General features: G+C 47.6%; 1 protein-coding gene across 1 annotated transcript in view; it reads right to left on the reverse strand.

Moving 5' to 3' along the window:
- The window catches only part of CASKIN1 (CASK interacting protein 1), a 137,916-nt gene that overhangs the window by 19,259 nt on the left and 99,070 nt on the right, over positions 1 to 19,587 (reverse strand). Inside the window, 5 exon segments of the mRNA XM_087973132.1 lie at positions 5,491 to 5,731; positions 9,001 to 9,118; positions 10,377 to 10,471; positions 14,321 to 14,429; positions 14,620 to 14,728. Of these exon segments, the coding sequence (XP_087829258.1) occupies positions 5,491 to 5,731; positions 9,001 to 9,118; positions 10,377 to 10,471; positions 14,321 to 14,429; positions 14,620 to 14,728 (672 nt within the window).

The following is a 19,587-nucleotide window of genomic DNA, read 5'->3' on the forward strand; positions in this document are numbered from 1 at the left end:
ATTGTTGGGGGGGCAAAAGGCTGACTCTGTAAACTGCTTAGAGAGGGCTGTAAAAGCACAGTGAAGTGGTACATAAGTCTAATTGCTATTACTATTTATCTCTCTATCATCTCTCTCTCTCTTTATCATCTATCTAGCACCCCTCTATCTACTTCTCTCTCTCTTTCTGTCTCTCTCTGCTTCACTATCTCTCTCTCTCACCGTGGTGGTTCAGTGGTTAGAATGCAGTATTGCAAGCTGACTCTGCTGACTGCCAGGAGTTCGATCCTGACCTGTTCAAGGTTGACTCAGCCTTCTGTCCTTCCGAGGTGGGTAAAATGAGGACCCAGATTGTTGGGGGCAAGAGGCTGGCTCTGTAAACTGCTTAGAGAGGGCTGTAAAAGCACGGTGAAGCAGTATATAAGTTTAAATATTGTTGCTGTTTCCAAAGGGTGAAGCCCAGGTTGGCTAGTGCTGTTCCACTGGCATCCAGGCTGCCCACATCATACTTATTTATTTATTTATTTGATTTGCCAATTGTTGTTGGGACCAGGGCAGTAATACACAACCTCTTCTTCACCATGGAACCCATTTAAATACCTTTTCTGGCAGGGACCCTGGCCACAGACCTCCAAGACTTAAGATCTAAATCACAACATTTCTTCAAGCCTTCAGGAACCCCATGATGACATCAACCCCCCCCCCACCACTCCAGGGTCCACAGCCCATATTCTGAGAACAGTAAATTAAGAGATCTTGATGGGGGGGGGGGGAAGAGCCTGCAAAGGCTCCAGTCACCATACTTTAGATCAGGGGTCTCCAACCTTGGCCACTTTAAGCCTGGAGGACTTCAACTCCCGAGTTGAAGTCTGGCAGGCTTAAATTGGCCAAGGCTGGAGACCTCTGCTTTCCCTAATCTGCTCCTTGTGGTTTGCTCTGCACAGCTGAGGCTCGGCTGTCGTGGCCGACAGCCACTGAATAAAAGGCCACATCACCAAGCTCATTATTTTTAAAGCAGGCAAACCAACAATAGTGTGAAAGAAGCCCGTTTTTTGATTCCTCTAGTCAGCCAAAAGCTCCTGGAGAAGAAAAGACAATCTCTGGGGCCAATAATGTTTGTGTGTGCTGAATGCAGCGGCCATCCTGATTGTGTTCTTTGGGGCGCTGAGCATCCCCGGGAGAGGATGCTTAAGCCACGGGAGAAACTCGTCTCTCTACTCTGGAGCCTGGCAAGAAAATGGGACTCCCATCAAGTTCCACTCCCCGCCCCCTCGCCCCACCAAGAAAAGAGCGCCTGTAAGCCACACTATGGCAAGTGCTGTGGTCCAAATCAATTCTGATGGAAAAACCCAGAAGTGAGTGTCAACTCATAAAATATTTCTGTGGTCTTTTAGAGTTGCCAACAGAAAGGGAAGGGGGAGCAGTAGGCAGCTTGCATCCCATAAACGTTTTCAAAGATAGTTTCTAAGCAACCGGGGTTTCTGCCGTGCAAAATTCTTAACTGGAGAGCCTGATGGATGACTCTTGGCTATGGATGTGTCCCATTGGAGAATATAATTCTAACTGGAGAGCCTGATGGATGACTCTTGGCTATGGATGTGTCCCATTGGAGAATATAATTCTAACTGGAGAGCCTGATGGATGACTCTTGGCTATGGATGTGTCCCATTGGAGAATATAATTCTAACTGGAGAGCCTGATTGATTGATGACTCTTGGCTATGGATGTGTCTCATTGGAGAATATAATTCTAACTGGAGAGCCTGATGGATGACTCTTGGCTATGGATGTGTCCCATTGGAGAATATGAATTATGATGCACCCAGGGGGTGGGGGAAAACCAGGGTCAAGGGTGACAATGAATTATGTGCCTCAGAATCAGCTACACCCAGGCAGTGCTGGACATGTTAACACCTAATAAATCTTCTTTGAGCTTTGAAAATCAAGCCAGAGACTCATGATTTAAATGGGGGTAACTGCCGGAGCCCTGACTGTGAGTGCTGCTGCACCACAAAGGAGTTTGGTTCACTCCTTCTCATGCTCCGGCCTGCCTTTCCCCAGGGTGGCACCATCCAGGTGGTGCTGGCATTTGAGGTGTTGCAGTCACACAATGTAAATGGATGCAGCAGGATGGGAGCTCCAGGACATCAGAGACCCAGCCTCTGGGTTCATTGAGCTGTCTGGTAAAGAGGAGGAAATAGAGCTGCCTGCAAGGAGTGTAAATCCTTCCATTTCCCCATCCTCCAGTCAGAGCTGAAGAAGCTTCTTGGATGAGGAGCAAAACGTCTTCAAAGAAAAACCAATAAAGTCCCGTTGCCTCTTAAAAAAAAAACATATTTGGGACAACCATGACCTAGAGCAGGGGTCTCCACCTTGGCAACTTTAAGACTTGTGGACTTCAACTCCCAGAGTTCCTCAGCAAAGCTGGCTGAGGAACTCTGGGAGTTGAAGTCCACAAGTCTTAAAGTTGCCAAGGTTGGAGACCCTGACCTAGAGGACAGAGAATCTCCATAGATATTCAGGAGGAAAAGAGGGTGTTTCTGTCCATTCTCACCGAAAGGGCACAACTGTGCAACCCTGATGCACCCTGTATTAATTAAAAGAGTGGTTCTCAAACTTGGCCACTTGAAAATGGGTGGACTTCAACTCCCAGAATTCCCCAGCCAGTAAAGCTGCCATTCTGCTAGCCAGGCATCCCTGCAAGCCTACAGCCTGACATTAACAAGGGCGAGGGGGGCTGGGGGGAGGGAAGACAGGCTGGAATGTAGGGTGGAATTGTGGGGGGGATGGGAACCAAGCCAGGCCAGGCTGAGGCATGAGACGGGCCAGCAAGCCAAAGGTCAACCATGCAGAGCTGGAAAGCCCTGAATTGAGGGTCCATTACGCAAAACAATCTAGACCAGTGGCCCCCAACCTTTTTCGAACCAGGGACCAGTTTCACGATTATTTATTCTTCCACGGACCGGTACCTGAGAAACGTGAGACTCCACCGCCATCGGGACGGCTCTTCGTTCGAAGCCGCCCCTCCCCGCCTTCGACGAAACTAAGGCGTGAGCACCCAAACGCCGCTTTCCAACCGAAAACCCGGAAGTGCTGTCGAAACAAGATGGCGGCGCCCAAGCTTTGTGGCCTGGTAAAAAATGATCCACGGACCGGTACCGGTCCGGGGACCGGTGGTTGGGGACCCCTGATCTAGACCACTAATTGGGCAGTGACTGATAACAGAGGGATGGTCAGGGAAAAGGGAGAGTTAATTGTATTGTTTGCACACGAAAACGCCAGATCTAGCTTCGCTACTTCTGTAACCACTTAAGCTTTAGTAAAGTATGCTCTTGAGGAACAACGGGCCAGGAGTTGAGTTGAGTTAGATGACTGAGTTGGGAAGGTTGACATTACACATCTTCAAGTTGTCAAGTTTTGAGAAACACTGGATTAAACACTTGTGAAAACGAGACCCAAATCCTTGAAGAAGCACCCAGGGCCTGTGAGGGTTGGCTCAGGTAGTGGAAGGTCAGGAAAGGGAGATGATAAAATGATAAAAAGGATCAAGGAAACAAAACAGAAACCAAGGCTTACACACTTGCTCTCACACCCCTTCTCTTCTCCTGGGATGTCCGCAGGGCATGGCCAAGAAACTCAAGAGAGCCACGACGGCATAACAAGCAGACAGAGATTTGATTGCACCATGGTGGCGCCATCTTGACTTTTTTGACCATTCTCTGCCTTCTGCCATTTCCCAAACCACACACTCCGAATTCCTTCCCAAGCCATTTCCTGCAAGTGCCTCCAAAATCCACCTTTCTCCTGGCAGTTATTTCTGGAGTAATACCTGGCCCTCCAGCCTCCACCCCCATCTGTCTCTACTACTCTCAACTGTGTAAAATGATTTAGATAGCTGGCCATTGGTTTAGCCAGCCAGTAACTGCTTGTACATAATTTAATTTTATATATCATTTTATTCATCACTCATGCTATGTGTTTTTAAAGTAATTGAGTGCTCTAATGTTTTATATTTTGATAGACATTTTATATGCTGTTTTGGGATTTCTTTAAGCATCAATGCTATATTTTGTTATGCCATACAATATATACACTATATGAGAGAGAGAGAGAGGGAGGGAGAGAGAGATGGATATAGATGATGGATGGAGGGAGGGAGGGATGATAGATTGAGATAGATGACAGATATAGATGATAGATATAGATAGATAGATAGATAGATAGATAGATAGATAGATAGATAGATAGATAGATAGATATGGATGGATGATAGATAGATAGGTAGATAAGATAGGAAGAGAGAGAGAGAGAAATGAGAGAGAGAGAGGGATGGATGGATAGATGACAGATAGGTGGCAGATATAGATGATAGCTGGATGGACAGATGGATGACACAGACAGATGACAGACAGATAGACAGACCAATTGATCAATAAATGAGAGAGAGGGATTGTATGTGTGCTGGCACATAACAGAATAGAACATCAATGCATAAAAAGTCACAAACAGCATATAAAATATCTATCAAAAGATTGTTGGTCTTCTAATCCACAGGTGTTGGGCCTGGCCCTGCCTTCCATGGCAGCCATTTTGTGAGAGCACCCCTGATATGCCCTCATTGTCCCCAGTGTCCTCTCACTCCCCCTACTCTGCCCCAACTTCTGAATCAACCTCATCCTCATCAGCCCAACCACACACGCTGACCCACAAAACGCCAGCACGTGAGAAGCACCCCAAAGAAACCTGGCAAAATGAAAACCCACACAAATATTTGTCAGGATCGGTGGAAGGACACTGTCATGCCCCTGTTGGAGTCTGATTCTGAGGGGGAGATTGAGCAGCTGACAGGGAGTGGAAGTGTGGCTCTGGTGGCTGTGGAGGAAATGGGGGAGGGACACAGTTCAGCTGGGCACTCAGAAGAAGACCCAGGGCCACCCCCTCTTCATCCTAGGGAGGGAGGAACGGAGAAGGGAGCAACGTGAGATATGGGGGTTATGGGGGAGGAAAGGGCCCTGCTTTCCTTCATTAGCTGCAGCTGGAAAAACAGGATTTAAAAGGGGCGTTTGTGCACAGCACCTTGCTGGAAGCAAAGTGTGAATTATATTTGCTTGTGGAGGCTTGTCGAGGATGGCCTGGGTTCTGGCGTCCTCCCAACTGTGTATGTTTCGTTATCTTTTGGAAGTCTGCAATCCCTTATCCTGCCCTCTCTCGTTAATTGCTGCAGCGTGGTTTGTGTTGGTTTTTATTTATAATCTATATAATCTTTGAGTTTGGATGGAATTTCTTCCCTTTAAAAACTGTTCTTGGGAGAGTTTTTTTCTCCAGCCGATGATAACTGGACATTGGGGGCCAAGTTGGAGGCATTAAAGGGACTTTACCGACTTTTGTTTACTTTGTTGCTTTTGTGCCACGCCCCTTTGGGTCATCACAGACACACACACGGACACACACAGCCCAATATGGCCGAAGCATAAACAGAACGTAACGTAAAACAAACCAAGCAATGGAGGGTCTACCTGGATTGGCGCAAGGCCTTTCCGTGCCACCATGGGCAAGCCAGCGGTAGCCGAAGGAACTGAAAAGAGGCTGATGATGGGGAAGCATTGGAGGCGGAGGCAGGCAATGGAGTTGATGGAGGGGGGGAGAGGAGGAGGAGGAGGAAGAAGCAGGGAGGCCGTTGGGCAGGGCAGCCACCCCAGCTGGGAGGGAGATGGCTTGATACTGCCCTGGGGAAGGGTCTGCATCCCACGGACCTGACAACAGAAACACAAGAGGCAACATTGAAGTGGGTGCTCCAAGCTGACAGAGCCAGGATGGGAGTTATTGGGAGGTCCCACAAGGTGGAAGGAAGGAGCCACACACAGCCAAGTGACCGACACACGCACACACCCATTGAAATCTCAGGGTGCTTTTTTTGCCACAGCCTCACTAGAAACCTCTTTCTCTTGCTCTCTTTCAATTTCTCCCCTGCTGAAAGGGATACTAATGTGGATTGTAACCTACAAGCATGGCTGCGAAAATGGTAAGATCCGGCATGCAAAAACCTTCTGAGCATTCCCCAATTGATTATTGTGGGTGATTATCGTGATAGAAAAAATGATGCCTGCAACCCGCAGGGGCCTTCCCGCCAGCAAAGGGCGTGCTCGAAGTCACCGTGAAATGCACTTCGCGAGGTTTAAGGACCCCCCCCCCCGAATGGCCCTACCTGATTTTAAGGCCTCCGTTCCGCTTCTCCCACCTACCCGCTCTTGAAGGATTTAATCTGCCTTCAAAGAAGATTGGGGCTTACAATATTAATTATATGTGTAACAGGATTCTAACGGAATTTAAATACGATAATCTACTCTTTTTTTTCCAGCACCAAATCTCCAGTTGCAATAAAGCAAAGTATTAGATTGGTGGAGGAAAATAACAGGAGGAGAGGAGAGGTAAGAAAATTAATTACAAGGCATCCAACCTTGAGAAAGTAGGACATGGATATCAGCCAGCTCCAATTTAAGGCTGTGGCTACACGCGGCTGGCTCTTTTTCCTCCAGCTTCACAGAGTAAGATTCTGGTGGAAGCCACTGGCTACGGATTACAGAATACAGAATAAGAGTGTTGGAAGGGAATCTTGGAGATCTTCTAGTCCAACCCCCTGCTAAACAGGAGACCCTAGAGATCACTCCAGACAAGTGTCCAGTCTCTTCTTAAAAGCCTCCAGGGATTCTTGGCTGAGAAACTGAGTTTCCCATTTGCAATTGATCTGGTGCAAAAGATCTTCCTGCCTCACAAACCTCCCACAAGGATTTATGGAGATGGTACCTATCCACCATCACAACTGATGAAGCTTCTTGGAAGAGAAACAAAACAACTCCTCCTCCTCTTCCTCCTTCTCCTCGCTCTTCCTCAAGCAAAAACAGTCCAGTTGTTTTTTTGATAAAGCACCTTTGAGACTCCAACAAATAGCCAGATAAAGGTGCCAGAGAGCTTCCAAAATGCTAAGCCTTCACGGCCCTCTTATCCACGTCTTAATTTTGCAACTCAGATCTGGTAAATCTAGAGGCAGTTTTTTTCCAGCCTTGGCCACTTGATGTGTGGACTTCAAACTCCCACAATCCTCCAGATTGTCTGGGGATTTCTGGGCATTGAAGTCCATACATCTTCAAATGACCAAGGCAGAAAAATGATGCTCTAGAACAGGGGTGTCCAACCTTGGCAACTTTAAGACTTGTGGACTTCAACTCCCAGAATTCCTCAGCCAGCAAAGCTGGCTGAGGAATTCTGGGAGTTGAAGTCCACAAGTCTTAAAGTTGCCAAGGTTGGACACCCCTGCTCTAGAAGATTGTAGCTCTTTTTTTGTGAAGTGGAAAGGATCCACTGTCAAAGACACAAGGCCAGGTTTCCACATGGAAAATCCTGGATTCCGTTCAAAGACCTGACAAGTATGGCTGCTTTTGAAGCAGATTGGAGTCCTTGCTAACCCAAGTGCTCTCCGGGTATGCTGGAACAGGTGGAATGAGTTTGATCATCCCTTCGAGATACTCTCTCTTTTGGCTCTATGCCTGCGTAGCGTTGGGGAGGGACCCTAAGGGAGAATCCTTCCAATCTAGAACTAAGGAGAAATTTCCTGACAGTCAGAACAATCCATCAGTGGAACGGCTCGCCTCCAGAAGTTGTGGGTTTTCTGTCAGTGGAGCTTTTTAAGAAGAGATTGGACAACCATTTGTCTGAAATGGTACAAGGTTTCCTGCTTAACCAGGGGTCGGACTAGAAGAGGGGTCGCCAACCAGTTGGCCGGGGACCACAGTGGCCCACGAAAAAAGTCACCCCCAAAGCAATTAATCCAGGCTGCGTGGGAACACAAGGCTTGCGTTGCTTGCATTGCGAACAACACGAGGTAGTGAGGGAAGGGGGGAAGGGGGGGAACTTGCCCAACTCGCCCCAGCGCCTGGCCTGGCCCCCGGGCTGCTTCTTTCCGCTTCTTTCTTCTTCTGCTTTCGGCTGCATGCAAGGAAAGCAGCAGAAGTCTTTCTTTCTCTCCCCCAAACTCCGCCAGAAATGAGTCTTTAAGACTCAGCAAGGCCTCCTGCTCCAAGAGGCTGCGCCGGTGTGACAACTCTCACAAAGACTCATTTCTGGTGGAGTTTGGGGGAGAGAAAGAAAGACTTCTGCTGTTTTCCTTGCATGAAGCCAAAAGTCTCTCTCTCTCTCTCTCCCTCCCCTTTCCCTCTGAGAACGGAGCTGGAGATGGTGTCCTGTGACTCCAAATAAAGAATGATCTATCGGTAGGAAAATGGGGTGGGGGATTTTCCTGCAGACTTTTTTGGGGATTTAAAATTATGAGTTTGGTGGTCCCTGAGGTCCAAAAGGTTGGCGACCCCTGAACTAGATGACCTCCGAGGTCCCTTCCCACTCTTGTTATTCTCTCTGGCCAAGCTGTCTGGCACATCTCCAGTCTGTGCTCATTCAGGAAAGAGGCCTTTCCTCCTGAAACTAGAAGCCACGGCCGCCATTCCCGACTGCCTCAGCTGGCTGCTGTTTCACACACCAAGATGGCTCCCAGCTGCCCCATCAGGCCATGGAGCTCTTCAGCCCTCAAGAGATGTTCAGTGGTTGCTTGATTGCACTGGCTGGAATTTGATCCCTTTGGCTTTCTTTCTTCATCACGTTTTTTCTGCTTACGGGATTAAAATCAAATGCATGCAGTATCTGAGCACCCACTGAAATACTTCCAGATGTTAAGCCAACCCGGAGTCTGGGGCTGCAGCAATTCTTCTCCCAATTCTCTCTCTCTCTCTCTCTCTTTTTGTGGTGAAAACCAAAGAGACAGGGAATGGAAGCGGGGAAAAGATAGATGCTTAGTGGTGCAAGGAAAGACTGGCTGCTCCCACCAACCCTAAACTTCCACGATGGACAAAAGCCCCCAGTCAAAGCAGAGCAAACCCAAGCAGCCACAAAGAGAACAGTGGGTAGAAAAGCACCCTCCCCGGCCCCTCCACCTTCCAGAAGGCTGGGAAGCCTCCCCAGGAGTGATAGTTGCCTGTGCGTTTACTGATGGCTTCGACCAGGGTGGACGGGAAGTATCCCACGCGGTCGTTGCCTGTCCGGTTGTCATGAATGCAGCCTTTCCACCGGCCGTCGGCATGCTGCTCCAGGACCTGTGGGCAGGGCAGGGGAGGGGGAGAGAGGAGGCAAAGACTGGTCAGCGGCAAGCGCCCCTTTAGGGTCAAGGGAGCAAGGAATGGCCAGGACGCAGATCCCTGCAGGGGGGAATCCAAAAGTCAAGATGGCGACAGCAAGCTTCAATGGTTGCAGCTGCCATCTTGATTTTTTTGCCTCCACAAATGTGCCTCTGCCAGCAAAAACTCATCTCCTGAACCCAGAGCCACCCTGTCATGCCCCTGTCAGAGTCGGAAGAGGAAGACAAACAGCTGACAGGGAGTGGCAGTGTGGCTCCGTTGGCTGTGGAGGAGGGTGGGGAAGGGCAAAGTCTGGCTGGGCAGAGCAGGGAAGAGGTAGAACAAAGGAGGGGGAGTTCAGACCCAGGCCCACCCCCCCTCTTCATCCTAGGACACGCAAGGAGGAACGGAGAAGGGAGCAATGTGAGTTGCGTGGCTTACGGGGGAGGAAAGGGCCCTGATTCTCTTCATTAGCCACACCTGGGAATGAGAGGTTAAAAGAGATGCAAGCTGAGTGCAGCAGCTGCTGGGAGCAAACATGAGTTGATCTTGTGTTGACTTTGGTTATCTGCGTTCCTGGCATCCTCCCAACCAGGTCGAATTATTACCATTCCTTCATTACAGTTTTTGTTCACCATGTTTTGGACTTAATTTTCTGCAGTCAAAGGCTGTTCCTGGGAGAGTTTTTCTCCAGCCAGAAGGTAACCAGGACAACATTGGGGGTAAAAGTTGGAGCTAATAAAGGGACTCCTACTGATTACCTGACTGTGTTCCCTTTGTGCCGTGCCCCTTTGGGTCATCACCCCCCAATTGCCATTCTTTATTCTCCATGTGCCCTAGGGCCTAAGGTTAATACTTATTACAGGTAGTCCTTGAGTTATGACTATAACTCAGTTGTAACTCATCATTGTCAAAAAGTGGGCTGGACACATGATTTTATGGCCTTTTTTGTGATGTTTGCTAAGCAGAATATCACTGTTTTTAAACGAATTCCACAATGTTGCCCAAAACCAATGGAAATGTCTGATTTTGGCAAAGTTATCACCAAAAGCAGTCATGTCACCCCAGGGCACGGCAAAGGTTGGGAAAGACAAGCTAGGCAGGGTCCTGTGTTTTGGGGTCCCCCCAGGAGAAGCCTTCAAGCGAGAGCAGGGCATCTGTTGGGGGCAAGGCTGGACCGTGTCAAAGGCCATCTTTGGCCCAGGACCGTTCGGACTCCACGCCCACCGGGACTCACCGTGATGATGTCCCCAGCTTTCACATTGAGGCTGGTCAGGTCATAGTTGTTGCAATAATCTTTCATGGCCCTGACCTGCAGGGCGGCCGAAGCGTCTGAGAAGGAAAGAAGGAAGAAAGGGAAGGAAGGAAGGAAGGAAGGAAAGGAAGGAAAGGAAGGGAAGGGAAGAAAAAGGAAGAAAGGAAAGGAAAGGAAAGGAAAAAGGAAAATAAAGAAGGAAGGAAGGAAGGAAGGAAGGAAGGAAGGAAGGAAGGAAGGAAGGAAGGAAGGAAGGAAGGAAGGAAGGAAGGAAGGAAGGAAGGAAGGAAGGAAGGAAGGAAGGAAGGAAGGGGAAGGAAGGAAGGGGAAGAAAGGAAGGAAGGAAGGAAGGAAAGGAAGAAGGGAAGGAAAGGAAGGAAGGAAGGGACGGTCAAAAAGATGGACTACCACGGTGGCGCAGTGGTTAGAGCAGAGTACTGCAGGCTGCTTCTGCTGACGGCCGGCTGCCTGCAATTTAACAGTTCAAATCTCACCAGGCTCAGGGTTGACTCAGCCTTCCATCCTTCCAAGGTGGGTAAAATGAGGACCCAGATTGTTGGGGAGGCAAGAGGCTGACACTGCACACTGCTTAGAGAAGGCTGTGCTATTGCTACCTGTACCATGGGCCAGGCCAGGCAGCCCCTGATGTGCTCTGGGCACCCCTTCCCACTGCCAACCTTGCCCTCTGGGCTTGCTACCATTCATGCCATATTCACTTCCATTGTGCCTGGGAGGAACATCAAAGCAGGTTCACACACCCCCATATATGCCAACCAAGATGGAAGCAGGATGAGCAGGTTAGATGTTGGCAAAGCGCTCCCTACACATCCTGGTGCTCTACCATAAAAGGGGGGGAAATAGGCATTTGGAATTGAGCCTAGAAGCTCTTGGGCAGCCAAGCAGCAGTTTCAACGGATAGGTTGAGCCACCAGGAGTCTGGCTGCCATGCTCTGTACCAACTGCAGCTTCTGGGTCACCTTCAAAGGCAGCCCCTGGCAGAGTGCACTGCAGTTGAGTGCCAATCAAGACCTGAGTTGCCATCACCAGAGGGAAGTGATCTAGGTAGGATTGGAAGAGGTGCACCAGTCAAAGTGTTTTTTAGTAGTGATTTTTGACTTTTTCTGAAGCAAGCGCCCTCTAGGCACAGGCCCACTCTTGGAGGGGGGGCACCTTTTCCACAGTAATTCCTGGGCAGAGGTTGCAAGGTTGCCCTGATGACCAAGCAGCTCAATCTCAGCAGGATTCCATCTGAGCAGGTCAGGACTTTGACAGGCTCTGGGCTCAGCGAAGGGTGGCCATACACAGGCACGTCCTCACTTTATGACCACAATTGAGACCCAAAATTTTTTGTTGCCTCTTCCAGAGAAGGCCTACCGACCCTTCCTTGAAGGCCAGCAGCTCTTATGTCCTCCCAGCAAACTGCCAAGGGTCTCCCAGACTCTGCCTGGCCAGGATGAACCCCACAGGGGGCTGAATTCTTATTCCACGTTAGATTATTTTACATTTATATCTTGCTTTCTCTCTTTCTTTCTATCCATCCATCCATCTCTCCTCTCTCCATCCATCCATCCATCCAATCATCTATCTATCTATCATCCCTCTCTCTCTCTCTCTCTCTCTCCCCTCTCTCTCTCCCCGTCTCTCTCTCCATCCATCCATTATCTATCTAGCTATCTATCCTTCCTTCCTCCCTCTCTATCCATCCATCTAATCATCTATCACTCCCTTTCTCTCTATCCACCCATCCATCTAATTATCTATCTATCTATCTATCTATCTATCTATCTATCTATCTATCTATCTATCTATCTATCTCTCCCCGTCTCTCTCTCCATCCATCCAATTATCTATCTAGCTATCTATCCTTCCTTCCTCCCTCTCTATCCATCCATCTAATCATCTACCACTCCCCTTTCTCGCTATCCACCCATCCATCTAATTATCTATCTATCTATCTATCATCTATTGATCTATCTATCTATCGATCTATCGATCTATCTATCCATCCATCTAATCATCTATCTATCTCTCCCCCTCTCTCTCTCCATCCATCCATCTAATCATCCATCGACCCATCTATCTATCTCTCCCTCTTTCCATTTCCATCCATCCATCCATCCATCCATCCATCCAGAGATACCCTGTGGTAAGATGGGCAGCCAATAATTTTAATAAATATATAAATAAAAATAAAATTCAAAGGATGCTCCCCAACTTCCTCCTCATCCACATATTCCAAAACCCCCCAGACTGTGACAAAAAATAATAATCCCTGGCTTGTTATTCTAGGGCTGAAAGGGACCTTGGAGGTCTGCTAGTCCAACCCCCCACCCCTGCCCAAGGCTGGAGCCTTATATCATCCCAGTTCTCCAGTCTGTTCTTGAAAACCTCCAGTGATGGAACTCCTCCAATCCCAGGAGGCAAGTAAAGCCCACCGGCTCCTCCTCCTCCCCTCCCCAGGGGTTCTGTCCTCCTCACCTGTCCCCGTCACTCTGATGAAGGCTGCTAGGCAGGAGGAGCCAGCATCCTTGGTGCCACAGGGTGGGCTCAGGCCTGGCCCTCTGGCTCTGGCCTTCCGTCACCGTCACTCTTGGTGTGTCTTCCCTAACCGGAGCCAGCAGGTGGAGGCAGAGCCATGGGTTTCATCCCGCCAGATTTATAGACGGGGATGGTCAAAATGGCCTCATTTCTCCCGGTATCAGAAGAGGCACCATGATGCGCGTAAGGCAGGTGTCCCAGGTAGGCTGCTGGATTGGGACCAGGGAGTCCCAGGGAGATGGCTTTGAGCCGCTTCCCTTTTTCCCCCCACAAAGGTTCCTGGGAGGAAAACTGGGGAAGACGCAAACCTCACTGCCTTGAGCAGAAGTGCAGCCCAGCCAGAAAAACAGAGAACAACGGTTGTCAGCTACTCTTGCACACACACCCCAGTTATGAAGGAAAGGGCACCACAAGGTGCAGCTCAGCCTCAGCAGAAGGGGTTTTTTCTGGCTGCTCCGCTTTCTATATGGGATTTTTGTGCCTGTTGCCCTAGACCTTGTATAATGTCAGGTGGGTCTCCATTCAAAATCCAAGGAAGAAAACCTTCGACGCCATGGTTATAGAGAAAAGGACTTTTACTGGAAATGGAAGTGGTACCATCAGAAGAAATACAAGATCTGAGGCAATAGGCACGAAAATCACATGTACCCATGATGGCAAACCTGTGGCACATGTGCCAGAGGTGGCACGCAAGCCCTGGGCATGTGCACCATTGTCAGCTGCTCTTCCAGTTTCTGGCGAGCACATGTGCACCGGCCAGCTGGTATTTGCGCGCACCGGAGCAAACCCTTTTCCAATCAAACAAACACAAACCAAAGGGAACAGAAACCTTTTAAAGATTCTTACGAATCCCTGGTTAAAAGGCTGCTGCAAACTAATTAACTTTGATAGGCACGAGCCTCGCCAAAACTGTGTGAGACTGCCAAGAATAACAGATAAGAAATATTTCACAACACAAGAGTCTTCAAATACAAACTTAAGATACTGTAATGTCCACGAGGCTGAGTTTCAAAACGTCTTTGCTTCCTGCAAAGAACGTCCGATTCACAGCTGGCTTTCATCATCTTGAAGGAGGGGCCATTACCTTGCAGCCTTACTCCCGAGTCGCCCATGCTGCTGCAGCTGCTCTTTCCTGCGAGCAGCCCTGCGCGCACACGCACTTGAAACAGGCTCCTCGGGAACTTCTTCATCACTGCTGCCAGCCCCCACAATCTCTGAAGGCAGCAGTCTACTCCCTAATGCTCCTGGCCCCTCCTCTGAGTTCTCGCTCTCCTCAGCCGTCCACACCTGTTGCTGGCTAACCACAATACAAGCAGAAGGAGGATTCTTGGAGGCTGACATCCGCCCTTCAAATCAACAGCCCCCTGTCCATTCCCACCTGTCCTCACCTCGCAGCATCTGCTTGATCTCCTTGCTGGCTTGCGTGGCTGTGAACTGGTGGACAATGTCCAGGGCAGTCTGGCTGTAGGTGTTCCGGATGTGGGCATTGATCCCGCTCTGCGGAAGAGAAAGGGTGTGTGTGTGTGTGTGTTTCTGTGTGAAGAGGCGAGGGGGTCTTTGCGTGAAGAGCATCTGAAATTGCCCCTGGATGCCAGTCCCCAAGGGCCACAGTCACTGGGGGGGGGTCTGCAGGCCCCTCGGGAAGAAATATGTGGGACCCTTCCTCCCTGGGAAATGGGGGGCTTACATCCAGGAGGAGGCGCACCACGTCCGTCTTGCCACACAGAGCCGCTTCGTGTAAGGCGGTTCCAGCCTTCGTTTGACGGTTAATGTCTATGCCGGCCTGGAGCAAAAGCCTGCAAGATAAAAAAAACAGAGTAAGAGTTGGAAGGGGTCCTTGGAGATCATCTAGTCCAACCCCACACCCAAGCAGGAGGCCCTACATCATTTCTGACAGATGACAATCTAGTCCCTTCCTGAAAACCTCCAGTGATGAAGCTCCCACACTTTCTGAAGGCAACTTCATGGGTTGCTTGTTCTCCCTGTCAGAAAAATTCTCCTTATTTCTAGGTTGAATCTCTCCTCGATCAGTTTCCATCCATTGTTCCTTGTCTGGCCTTCAGGGGCCTTGGAAAATAGCTTGACCCCCTTTCTCCTCTCTCTGTGGCAGCCCTTCAAATACTGGAAGATGCTCTCCTGTCTCCTCTGGTCCTTCTCTTCCTTAGACTGGCCGTGCCTGTGGTAATATAACCTATTGATCATTTTATCATTTTCTGTAAGGCCTTTGAATACTAGCAGTAAGTCTAGGAAGATGTGGGCATTCTTGGTGGGGGTAGGAGTATCTTTGCTCAGAGTGCCTCATTCTGTTTTGATTCTGCCAGTTTAGAAGGAATAGGAAAATGGGTGAAAGTTCAAGGTACAAGATACACAGTTGTGCTTTCTCATGGGACTTTCCAAACTTTCCCATGAGACTTTCCGTGGCTGAATGATCTCACCCTAGCAAGGTAACATCTGGGACTTTCCAAGATTGTGTGTTCTCATGCTGGTGAAGTAATCTCCTGTTGAGGTCATTGTTTTCTGAATATGCATACTGTATATTTTGCTTGTGTTTTTTCTCAATAAATACTGCTACCTGAGTTCTCTCAGGGTTGGCATTTTCTCAGAGACAGTTCCCTGTGTCTCATTTCAATGTCAAACCACCATAAATGGTGACCCCGACGTGATAGCTTGGAAGGCTATACGTTTCCCGCATCCTATACTCATCGTCGCGGACGTCGACTGGGCCCTCATCTTCTTCGCTGGACGAAGATAGATTCTTTTCGTGAGTATGGGGGAGATCTCTCGAAGGCTCAGAAAGAGCACATCAGGGAATTGAGAGGGATCATTGGGAATAGTTTTGGGTTTGGAATTGGCAGTAGGGGTTGTGCTGTAGGAAAGAAAGAAATTGAGGACTTACTACAGTATGTTTGGAAAAATATTAAGTCATATCCGGAGGGAGGTAGTATTAAAGTAGAGTCCTGGAAAAAGATAGGGAAATTTTTGCACGAGGAACCCCGTGCCCCTTCTTCAATTTTGTTAACCTGGAGAGTGATTATGGATGCATTAGCTACTTATGAACAACCGCTCCTATCACCCCCCGAAGAAGGTTTGCCGCTTTACCATGCGGTACGTTTGTTGCCGCCGACGGCACCTCCAGATAAATCTGGGGGACTGTCTGGCGCTAGAAATACTTTGTCAGAGGATAAGAGTTTACCTTTAAGGGTTCAGGTGGATGCAGTTACTGCAGCTATTCAAGAAGCAAAGAATAGAGGGGAATTATCAGGAGATGATTTGGTGGAGTTTGGAGTAGAAGTTCAACTTAATCCAGTGGAAATTGTCATGGATGCTGCATTAAATCCGCAGCGGGAGTGGAAGCCTTTACAGCTCAGAATTTTGAGGGAAGTTAAGCAAGCAGCAAAAGAATATGGTGTTAGAACGCCATATACTCAGGCATTGTTAGAAGCAGTTGGTTATGGAAATAAAATGATTCCGGCTGACTGGAAAGCTCTGTTGAATATGATTTTAACTCCAGCTCAATATTTGGTGTTAGATCAGAAATGGAGACAGCTGGCAGTCCAGAGGGAACAGCAAATGTTACCCCAGATCAGCTTTACGGAGCTGGTAATTTTACAACAGTGGAACAACAGAGAGATGGTATGCCTGATGAGGGTTCATTCTTCTCCCACAAATAATTTTTCAAGCCATAGGGTCTCTCCCTGACGGCGAAGGTGGTGAGAAGACCTTTACTAACATCAAACAAGGGAACAATGAACCCTATGAAAATTTCATTAGCAGACTGAAATTGGCTATTGAAAGACAAATTGATAATCAATTCGCCCAGAAAGAGTTGCTTTTTAAGTTAGCAGTAGAACAAGCTAACACAGATTGCAAAAAGATTTTAAATCCACTTATAGCAAGTGGGGAGCGAGAAATCGCGGATTTGATTAATGCATGTAGAAAGGTAGGAAGTCAGTCTTTTAACATGGAAACTTTAGCTCTGGCTTTACAAACAGGACATGCTCAAAAGGGGAATTGTTTCAATTGTGGGAAGCCTGGACATTTTAAAGCGCAATGTCGGGCTCCTGGAGGAGGTCAAAGTCAGCAGAATAAGAGATCAATGGGACAGGGTGTTCGTCCTAAATCAGTGTGCCCAAATGTAAGAAAGGATACCATTGGGCATATCAGATGCTCCTACAGTTTTTACTGATGGAGGGAAAGTTTTTGGTGCTTGTGTTTGGAAAGATAAATCTGGAATTTGGCATACAAAAGTGACTTCAGAGCAGAAGTCTGCCCAGCAGGCAGAACTTGCTGCTGTAGTTTTGGCTTTTCAAAATTTTCACAATCAGGATTTTAATTTAATAGTGGATTCATTGTATGTGTATAATTTGTTACCCTTTGTAGTAGGTTCTTATTTGTCTCCTGGAATATCACCTGATATTTTAAGATTGCTTTTGCTGTTACAAGGATGTTTGGAGCAGCGTGTGAATGTGTGTTTTGTTGCTCATATTCGTAGTCATAGTAATTTGCCTGGAATTTTATCACAAGGTAATGCCAAAGCTGACAGTGCTGTAACTTCAGTCCTCACTGTCCAGCCATGGGACAGTCATAGTTATTTTCATCAAAACGCTAAAGCATTGGCACAGCAATTTAAACTTACCACTGCAGAAGCTGCTGCCATAATTCAACAATGTCCAACTTGTTCAAAGCAGGGCACGAATATCCCTATGGGAGTTAACCCCAGAGGGTTGAAACCTTCAATGATTTGGCAAATGGATGTTACTCAATATCCGCCATTTGCGCCCTGGAAATATATACATGTGACTGTGGATACTTACTCAGGATTTTTAATGGCTACCCCTCAAAGAGGTGAGATGGTTAAACATGTCATCAATCATTGCATTAAGACTTTTTCAATTGCTGGAACACCTAAAACTTTAAAAACTGATAATGGTGCGGCTTATCGGAGCACCGGTTTTGATCAGTTTTGCAAACAATGGTCTGTGGAACATAAATTTGGCATTCCATACAATTCTACTGGGCAGGCTATTGTAGAACGTCATAATTCCACGCTCAAGACCATGTTGACTAAATTAAATAAAAAGGAGGGAAGCTCCTGGGGCTTCCGGCGATTCAAGATCAATTAAATCTCGCTTTATATACTTTAAATTTTTTAAATTTGTCTGGTAACCCCCTGCAGCGCGGCCAGCAGGCATTTTTCTTCTCCTTCTACAGATGCGGTGAGACCTCGGGTGTTGGTGCAGTTCCTTCCAGATCCGGCATGGGTTCCTGCTGAGCTGATAACGTGGGGACGTGGTTATGCAGCAGTTGAACATCTTGGTCAAATTCGTTGGGTTCCTGGTCGGTGTGTTCGGCCTGATCATTCGCAGGCACCTGTGAAGGAAGTTTCGGAGGAACAGCAGGATGGTGCATCTGTGGTTCCTGATCCTGTTGATTCTGCCTAATCTGTCCTGGGCTGCTCGGGTGCGGAGAGAGCAGCGACAGCATGTTCAGCGTGCCGGAGATTTGGGCGATGATTTGTGGACAGATAATAATTACATTAAAGATTTGCGCACAACTGCCAAAAACTTGAACATCACCAATTGTTGGTTGTGTATGCACCTTCCTGGGAGAGTGGGAGAAGGACTGACTCTACATGGAGTTCCATTTAATCGGTCTACTTTGCAGACCGGAAAGCATAACATTTCATATGCCATGAACTTCACGGTCAAGGTGAAGACTGCACTGCAGTCTCCAGCACATTTATGTTTCCAAAACATTACAAACTCACAATTCTTGGGGAATCATAGTGTCTGCAATTACACTATTAAGTGGACAAATGGTTCAGAGAACAACATAACTTGGGTAAATGGGAAAAATGAGTCTGACGCATTTGGCCAGTATCAATATCTAGACATGAAACAGCTGATGCAAGCGGCAAGTCAACAAGGTTATGTACAGTTGGAAGGGTTTTGGTTTTTATGTGGACTGTGGGCATATCAACAAATCCCTGCAAATTGGTCAGGGACATGTACTTTGGGGTTTGTCATTCCGGTTATCTATAAGTTAGATACATTACCTCCTGAGGTTCGGATCCGAAATCGTCGGGAATTGGATTCGGTCTAACCATGGGAGGTAATCTGTGGACACAAATTTCTCGAGGTCTTATCCCGCCTTTGGGAATTGCTATGAACTATAGAGATATTCATATTTTAAATAATTTTACTGTTGCTATGTTTAATGATACTATAAAGAATATTAAGATGATTAATGTAGAAATGTCTGAAATTCGTACAGTTACTTTGCAAAATCGATATGCTTTAGATATTATGTTAGCTGCCCAAGGAGGAGTTTGTGCTTTAATTCATTCACATTGTTGTGTTTTTATACATAATTATGAGCCAAACATTACAAAAACTGTTCAGGACATGGAAGATCGTATTGCTCAGCATCAATCTGGAGCCGATGGGTTTAATGCATCATTCTGGGACAGTCTGTGGTCCTGGCTTCCTGATGGATCATGGTTTCGTTCCTTATTGCAAGGGGTTGTTATTATTATTGCTATATGTATCTTATTATGTTGTTTTATTCAATGTATTCCTAATCTATTACAAATGTGTACCTCAGTCTTCCGGCGTGAAGGATCAGGTCATGAGGGAACTGTGTACTATGCCACTAA

The sequence above is a fragment of the Notechis scutatus genome, chromosome 12 (assembly GCF_049901735.1).
Source record: "Notechis scutatus isolate UNSWTSFEM ecotype Mainland chromosome 12, rNotScu1.2, whole genome shotgun sequence".
Taxonomy (NCBI): Eukaryota; Metazoa; Chordata; class Lepidosauria; order Squamata; family Elapidae; genus Notechis; species Notechis scutatus.